Below are 8,939 nucleotides of genomic sequence, written 5' to 3' on the forward strand. Positions count from 1 at the left end.
TTCAAAGATTTTTCCTATATATTTCTATGTAAAACTTTGATTCCCTATAATGGCCCTGCCCTTCCCCCGGGGGTCATGATTCCTATAATTCAGAATTTAAACTACCCCAGAATGCTTCCACATAAGCTTCACTTTTTCTGGCCCAGTGGTTCTTGAGAAGAAAATTTTCAAAGATTTTTCCTATATATTTCTAAATAAAACTTTGATTCCCCATTGTGGCCCCGCCCTTCCCCCGGGTGTCATTATTTGAACAATTTAGAATCTACATTATACCAGGATGCTTCCACATAAGTTTCAGCTTTTCTGGCCCAGTGGTTCTTGAGAAGAAGATTTTCAAAGATTTTTCCTATATTGATACCCCATTGTGGCCCCGCCCTTCCCCTGGGGGTCATGATTTGAACAATTTAGAATCTACACTATACTAGGATGCTTCCACATAAGTTTCAGCTTTTATGGCCCAGTGATTCTTGAGAAGAAGATTTTCAAAGATTTTTCCTATATATTTCTATATAAAACTTTGATTCCCCATTGTGGCCCCACACATCCCCCGGGGGTCATTATTTGAACAATTTAGAATCTACATTATACCAGGATGCTTCCACATAAGTTTCAGCTTTTCTGGCCCAGTGGTTCTTGAGAAGATTTTCATAGATTTTTCTTATATATTTCTATGTAAAACTTTGATTCCCCATTGTGGCCCCGCCCTTAAAATTTGAACAAAAGAATCTACACTACCCCAGGATGCTTCCACATTTTCAGCTTTTCTGGCCCAGTGGTTCTTGAGAAGAAGATTTTTTAATGACCCCACCCTATTTTTGTCTTTTCTTGTTTATCTCCCCTTGCGAGGGGATATGTCCCTTCATTTTAACAATTTAAATTTCCCTTTACCCAAGGATGCTTTGTACCAAGTTTGGTCAAAATTGGCCCAGTGGTTCTTGAGAAGAAATTGAAAATGTGAAAAGTTTACAGACGGACAGACAGACGGACAGACGGACGGATGGACGGACGGACGACGGACAAACTGTGATCAGAAAAGCTCACTTGAGCCTTCGGCTCAGGTGAGCTAAAAAGGACATGCGATCACTTATATGATAACAATTTACAAAAGCTACATACTGAAGTTAATTTTCAAATTGAAATGTGGAGATACGAACAGTATTTAAGCTCAAAATCCATTTAAACAATACAAGTGCCTTTAAAACATTAAATGTAGGATCAGGTGCCGCGGAGGAATTAGCATCCACTGTCGACCGTACATTGACATCAAGAAAAATAACGACTTATTTTCTCAATCAACAGTTCTCATTGTAAGAAAGGGCTATAACAATCATGAGGGGGAAATGCTACTTACTTGGGGTATTGTCTTCTACCAATTTCACTAGTCTCCGTAACCTTGTTACGGCTCTAGTATTCATGGTCCGAGTCAGGCACCAATCCCAGGGATTATCTACATCCGTATAATCCTGGCACTGATTGCATCCCCGGGTTGAGGCTCCACAAGATGACGTTTTTGGTCCCTCTGGTTCAAACTCAACGTTTTGTAGCGGATATTGAACTAATCTGTGAACAGTTCGATCAAAAAATGTTTCATATTTATTTTATTTCAAATGTTTTAAATGACAAAATTAAAAAAAGACATTTTTGAGAGCTTTTATGCAAAACTACCAAACAATATTTCCAGGTTGAAAGATTTACATGATAGCACAGTAATATTCATTTACAAAAAAAGATGAAAAAAAATAAAACTGAAAATGGACATACTTTTCGTTACTGATAGTATACTCACCTCTGCATCTGTTCTAGGTTTTCTATGCTGTATGTTTCATCAGCGTGTCCACACACATCATCTGCTGTTTTACCCTGTGGGTAATATTTCCCACTTCCAAAGTAATCCTTCGAAGTAGAGCCAAGTGTTTTTGCACTAACTGGAAAATAAACCAGAGTGTTGAGTCATTAAATATACAATCCTGTGAAATTACAAATTTTCGTGGGAAAAAATTCATTGTTTTTATATAAGGTGGTTGATATATAAAATTATATGGCCGAAATCAAATTCACACAAACAACTATTTATTTCCCTCAAACCTCGAAAACCTGACCTCATGAAAAAGTTATTTTACAGTATATAAGGTTATTTTTGCCCTACCACATTTCCAATCGACTTTCCAAGGCACTGTTAAGTTAAACAGATTTCTCTGTCTTATTATGTTCAAATTTGCCTATTTGTGACGGAAATGAAAGGAGCAAAATATACCCTGTATCAGTACCATTGCAAAATCTTTAAAGAAAATATATATGTTCCTTTCAAAAAATACTTAAACGGCAAATTCCACTGATTTTCAAAAGTATTTTTCTTTAAATTTCATACAAATCGAAATGTAAAAAAAATGTTGCTATAATATAATACAAATGTAAACTTTAACCAACCTAGACTAAATAAACGGTCATCATATTTGTCCTTGTCCTCTCTCCAAGTGTTGACTTGAGCAATGTTGTTTGACTTCACTGCTCTTCTCTTTCTCTTTTTGTCCTGGTTTGTAAATAAAGACGCCGATTCATCAGAAACGCACAGGTCTACGACAGAATTTTGGGTGAATATGTCAAAGAAATCTACATCGGAACACTGGAGTAATTCTCGAAACCTTCGGAATATATCTTCGTTGGTTTCCGGTTCTTTGCTGGTAAGGGTTTTGCTAAGGGCAACTCTAGCCGCTCTCCCGGTGTAAAACAAGGACTGATTACCATGGCTACCATCCGGGTGTGCTGATGTAGGCTCGTCCCACGCTTCCAGAATCAAAAGTTTTCTGTTTGACCATTCAGCGGCAACTAATTTTGATAGTTTTGTAAGAACTTCTGCAAGAGTTGGAGTGACGTATCTATCGGAGCAGACGTTATCATCTTGAAAATAGTCCGCACAGTCGGCGCAAGGATTTCCTGGATATCCACACCACGATGATTCACTAGATTCCTCCGACAGGAATAAAATAGAATCCCCAAATAATTTTCGTAACCTTAATTGAAAAAAAAAAAAAGAAATAACACTTTACACTTGAACAAAATTTGTACTAAAAATGGAGATCAGACGGCAGAGCTGTTTAATGTTTAGTTCAAATTATGCCGTAAGAAATTGGAGAAAGTGTAAAATTTAATGTTCAATCATGTATACATACGAAGAAAATGATGACGAATTTCGAAGAACTACGTCATCCGTTGAACCACAGACGCTTATTGTTGTCGAAGATATTTGTTGAGTTCCAAAGCAATTCGCACGACATTTGTTGAATAAATGTTGCTGGATTAAAGAGGAATTTGTCACTTGAGCTTTGGATAAAGTTGAAATATCTCCCCTGTTAAAAGAAAATTCATTATATCTAAATTCTTAAATTTTTTTATAACCCGGGAGTTATGATTGAACAAAAACCAGTTGACAGTATAGGGTGCATTTTTATTAAATCAAGGTGAGTTATAAGTACCATATAGGAATCCCAAATGCATCTACGACCAAAGAATTCTTTCCTGTGGAGAACGCACTTGTAGTCTGAGTTGTCATATCTGTACACAGAGATACGTCAGAAACTGATGACGTCACATCCAACTCCTGATTTAATCTACAAAAAAAAGTTGTTTTTTTTATCTTCAATTATATTTTTGTCTCATTAAAAATGGTATATCTATGCTAGACATAATTAGAAGTAAAGACTAACCTTACGGTAAAGGGTGATCCAAAATCTAAACGAATATCTCGCTCTCTCCATTCAATATACGGTTTTATGGAAATCTGTATATAACATTTTCAGTAACGACATCAGTAAAAATTTTCGTAGATATAAAAAGTTTAAATTGGATAATTTTTTTTCCATTTTGCATGCATACCTCGTGAGAAATATTGATACGAATAGAAAATGAATCGTTGGATAGCACTCCATCACGTGGACTGTGTTGAAACTGCCAATCATATGTGGACAGATGATTTGTTGGTGGACCATTGTGTTGACTGTGCTGATTGGCTAGATAAAGATCAAGATAAAGAAGATAAACTCTCACTTAAACTGGTGACTTTAAAAATGTGGCATTGCTTCACAGTACAATTTACCAAACTTAATAGGGTTTAATTAGCATTTCTTGCCTTTTATCAAAGAACGCTTAATTTTTGTATTATTTTCCTTTCTTTCTATAAATAAATCAGCACATTAAAAGATACATTTAATCAGCGTTAGAGAGGGGGGGGGGGGAGTGATGGGTAGGGGAAGGCTTAAGAATTAAATATTAACATATCTCTATTATTTATCAAAATTAAACTTTTTGTTTTTTTATTGTGGGCAGCAAAATCGTGCAGCATGTTTTGTTGATATATGTACAAAATTAATTACACGAATTTTAATTGTTTAGAATGAAATGGAAGGCTTTGAATAAAATTTCCACAAAAAAAAAAAATAACTGCTGATTTCAATTATATTTTAGAAAAATTTAAGAGAAAAATTTCAAATATAATATACTCTAAAAAATATTGAAATTTTTTTTCTCCAAAAAAAGGAGAAAAATTTATCATCTTTCACATTCAAACTTCTGAGAATTGCAGATTTATAAACTTCTGAAAATATACGTGAACCCTGTTATTTCTGCGCCAATTAAGCACTAGCTGGCACTGTGATGGTTTGTGAATTTTTAAAAAAAAATCTTTCGTGTAAATATTTAGAATATTCTTTTCGTCAACTTTGACCTTGGATGACTTAAAAACATAATGCTATAGGTGGAACGTCATGACCAGCTATTGATCGTTTTTAAACAACTGTTTTGTTTCTTCAAATAATAGAGTACATAAAACTTGTAACCCCGATGCATTGTCGTATTTTGACAGGTGATTTAGAACTTCATAGTTGACCTGCTTTTTTTTCAAAGTGGTATTTAAATGAAATCCAATCTGAGGTTTGCAAAGTCATCAATAATTTTGCACAGAAAACGATTTAAGATATAATTGTTCGTATATCGTGCATATTTACATACTACATGTACTTCTACTAAAAAGGACTCGGTTGAAAGATTCTAAATTCCGTCACTTTAAACAAAATAAATTCTATTCTCATGAAATATGATTACGTATTAAAAGTATCGCCTGTAAATAGATCACGGGATAGATTTATAAGAGAACCGACGACTGACTTTACAGGAAATTGAAATATTCCAGGTGTCCTTGAAATTTCTAAGTTTATCGTTTTTGTCTTAAAACAAAGTTCCCTTTCCTAAAAATTATAATTTATTTTCAATATATTCGAAGAATTTTAAAAATGTACCATTTTTGTAAACTGTGGTAAAGAGAATGTCGATTTATAAGACAACAGTTACCGTTAATTAAAACAAAAAAATATGCATGTTGCATTGAAATAAAATTATATTGATTAATTTTTTTTTTCAAGTTGTATATAGATATCTGCATTACTGCGTGCAATGCAAAAAAAGTGATTATTTAATGGAACAAATGAAAACAAAATGTGTTTGCGAAACACTGAAGGGGAGGAACTTTAACATTGGCCCATAGCTTTTAAGTAGTTGGTTCTAGGTAAATACTTCACATGTGTATGCACTGTGACAAGACCTTTCAATGGGTATAAAATATTTGATCTTGACCAACGAGTTTGATCCACTTTTTAAAAATTTTAACCTCGACCAAAACGTTTGAACCGTCAGACTAGGGCGTTCATATTTCACAGGTTTATTCCTTAAGACAAGATCTTTTCTTTTTGGATACCAACTACTAGTATTTTGAATTTTGATAAACAAACCGCGCCATCAGCTGCCATACGGGGCATTAGTGTATCACAAACACATCTTTTTTTGGTTTAAATGTCAAAGAGTAGTTTCTTTTAAAATCGCTTCTTCGTATCAAAAACCAAAAAAGAAAATCTGTTTAATTTCTTTCGTTTTGGAGTATATCTACTCACATACAACAAATTTTCCCGAGGTCTGGAAGGAATCGTCGACCTTTATCTCATTTGAAGTCATAGTTATCACATCCGCAGACAAAGTAGTCATTGATTGGACGCTGATCGCCAGGTGTATTGTGGGAAATCTTTTGAATGTTTCTAGTTGAATTGGTTGAAGAAAAGATGGAGCTGTCTCCATGATTTTCCTTTCTAATTGGAGAGTTAGTTCTCTCCGAGATTCAATTGTAAATTGATAGTTATTTAAAGCCGTTCCTTCTATCTGGGAAAGGTAGGAGTTTATAACTGGTTTGTTGGTGGTTTGGTCTCTTCTTATTCTCATTTCTCTGTTAAAATATTTTTTGATGGTGTAAGCTCATTTCAATTTTAACTGATGTGTTTAAAAAAAACATTTATGTAATGCTATTAAAATATATAACTGAGGTACATTTTGACTGAAAACAATTTGTCTTGCAGTACTTACAAATGGTATGACAAATCAATTGTTCCAAAACAGGAAGAACACGTAAAATTGAATTCCGTCCCTGTTGAACTTTGACCCTGGATTGCTGAATTAAATACCGTGACTTCCGATTCCGGGTTACCAGACATTTTCAGCAGAGAGAAAGGTTTTCTTTCTTGGTTTAATTCAACAGTTGTATTTGTTCTTTCTCCCCAATTGATGCTGTCCAAGATGTTTGAGAGAAAATTCGTATTGCTTCTTTTTGATCGGTGTCTCACATGAACCGATATGTCCGCCTCTTCCAGTATATCCAATGGGCTATATAAAAATAGATATGCTTTAACCACGTTTAAAATTGAAAAAAAAGTACTGTCAGGTAATTTAGGTTCAAACATTAAGGATCATCAATAACATCAAAATCTGAAATATCTGAAGTTTCCCCGGCTGTCTTCAAATTTTGAATATTTTATATCTGCAGAACTGTAGCTCTCCGATTGAAAAAATTCAGACAGATGTCCGAATTTTCTCAAACAGAGAGCTACAGCTCTGCAGCTAGATATTTTACTGCTTTTCCTAGCACGTAAAATATCAAAATCGTGAAAAAACCTAGCCTGGAAAACGTTAAATATTTCCGACTAACAGTTAAAGTGAGGATACTAACCTGGCACTTTCTACTGTCATATACAGGAGCCCTTCTCTTTTTTCCTCAATGTATGTAATTTTGACCAGGACTCCGTCCCCCGCCTTCGTAAAAGTGAGATAACATCCTAGGGACGCGCTCCCCACAATAACGTCCCCAATCCTCCATTGACTTCCCGAAGTCCCAGCGACAACAGATACTTTTATCAAATCATCTCTGCATAATGTTTTCTTTAAAAAATGAGAAAAAAGAATATGGTAAACGCATGCTTAAGGAAAAAAAAAATTCACTTTTGTGCAAAATATATTTTAAAAATCTGACGTAAGTCATATATTAAAAAAAGATGTGAGGAAGAAATGTAAGTTCTTCCAGGTATCATAAATAATTTAAAATTATAAATTTCGAATTTGATCGACATGTATCAGTATGTACATTCATATGCTTGTAACATTGTCTTCTCTTAGGGACAAGGTATTTCATGAATAGATTTTTTTTAAAATTGATAGTGTTAATAAAAGACATATTCAAAAATGTCCTTCTTATGCTCTTAAGAAAGGGATCCTCCAAACTGAAAGCTAGAAAAGCCATAAAAAATGATTTTATATGTATAATTATTCAATCTCATTCTAATTTCATTAATTTCATAAAGAATCTACTTTCGTTTTTAAGAAATTGTTTAAAAAGAGTTTAAATAGTATTACTTTTCCTGTTGATTCACGTTGCATGAATAATGGCTGTTTTATCATTTCATAGTTTGATGATTGAAAATGAAGAATATAATTGAGAAAATAAAAACTGCAGGATAAATATATATGATATCAGAAAAAATATGGAAGGTTATGGAAGACCAGAGTAAATCCGTGATGGTATTGATTTTTTATTGTAGGAATACGTTGATTTTTAAATTGATTTGCATTCTAAATACAATGTATTTGTATATTACATTTACAACAGTATATAGCTTCCTGTCATAAAACACGGGGAGGAAAAGTTTACTACAAACTTTTCCGAAAATAGATTTGAAGGTTATGTTTGAGTATAAATCAAATACTTATCGTTGATTCTTTATCATGAATCTTCATCACGAAGTAATAAAATAGAAGACAATATCTTTGCAATAGGTACCATATTTTCTTGTTGCAAAAACAAAGATCTAAAATCACGTGATTGCTAAACATATTATTCAAGTTGAAATCTTAATACTCGCATTACAAAGACAAAACGCCTTAAAATCACATGTGTGTTAGAAAACAATTCAAGTAAGAATTAAAAAGAAGACAATATCTTTGCACTAAATGTCATAAACGCTTGTTACAAGAACAAAATAGCTGATAACCGCATGAATTCAAGTTCAAATCATACTGATAGATGCTCGCATTGCAAGAACCAACCATCTAAAAATCACGTGACAACAATTCAAGTCCATATCTTACTGCTACGATACTCACATTACGAGAACCAAGCATCTAAAATCACGTGACCGTTAAACATATCAATAAATCAAGTATAAATCTTACTGCTACGATACTCTTGTCATCTAAGTCTAGTATTTTCCGTAGCCGACCGTTAGTGGAAACTGTTAGTTCTCTCCCAAGCTCCTCTTCTGTTGTTTTGTATTTCTCTGTAAACGGTTCATTTCCACACACCGTTCCCAAAAGACATAAACAAAACAAAAGTCTATATACATATAACATGGCTTGCTTCTAGCTCACAAACAGGCGACATGCACAAAAATTTCGTACAGCAAATCGAAACTGATTCGGATAATACACACTCGCAGCTCCACACATAGATTTTTCTTTTTAAACTTCCTGCCTTGAAGATTTGGAAAACATATTTCTTTACCAATTCAGTAGAACTGTTAAATTTAAAGAGACAATAATCGGCTTTTAAACTCTGAACAGAAGTCCAAGAGACC

At 33.7% G+C, this 8,939-nt stretch overlaps 1 protein-coding gene across 1 annotated transcript in view; it reads right to left on the bottom strand.

Annotated features, from left to right (window-relative positions):
- The window catches only part of LOC134234049 (uncharacterized), a 28,477-nt gene extending 19,639 nt beyond the window's left edge, over positions 1-8,838 (bottom strand). Inside the window, exons 1-11 of the mRNA XM_062716096.1 lie at positions 8,539-8,838; positions 7,043-7,251; positions 6,403-6,699; positions 5,940-6,265; positions 3,874-4,007; positions 3,705-3,778; positions 3,474-3,608; positions 3,171-3,347; positions 2,428-3,011; positions 1,787-1,925; positions 1,352-1,560 (exon numbers count right to left, since the gene is read on the bottom strand). Of these exons, the coding sequence (XP_062572080.1) occupies positions 1,352-1,560; positions 1,787-1,925; positions 2,428-3,011; positions 3,171-3,347; positions 3,474-3,608; positions 3,705-3,778; positions 3,874-4,007; positions 5,940-6,265; positions 6,403-6,699; positions 7,043-7,251; positions 8,539-8,715 (2,461 nt within the window). The 5' untranslated portion in view covers positions 8,716-8,838. The remainder of the gene's footprint in view (positions 1-1,351; positions 1,561-1,786; positions 1,926-2,427; positions 3,012-3,170; positions 3,348-3,473; positions 3,609-3,704; positions 3,779-3,873; positions 4,008-5,939; positions 6,266-6,402; positions 6,700-7,042; positions 7,252-8,538) is intronic.
- Positions 8,839-8,939: the final 101 nt, after the last annotated feature.

Source organism: Saccostrea cucullata, unplaced genomic scaffold, assembly GCF_032062105.1.
Source record: "Saccostrea cucullata isolate Sc308-1 unplaced genomic scaffold, CSIRO_AGI_Scuc_v1 ctg4860, whole genome shotgun sequence".
NCBI classification, from domain to species: domain Eukaryota; kingdom Metazoa; phylum Mollusca; class Bivalvia; order Ostreida; family Ostreidae; genus Saccostrea; species Saccostrea cuccullata.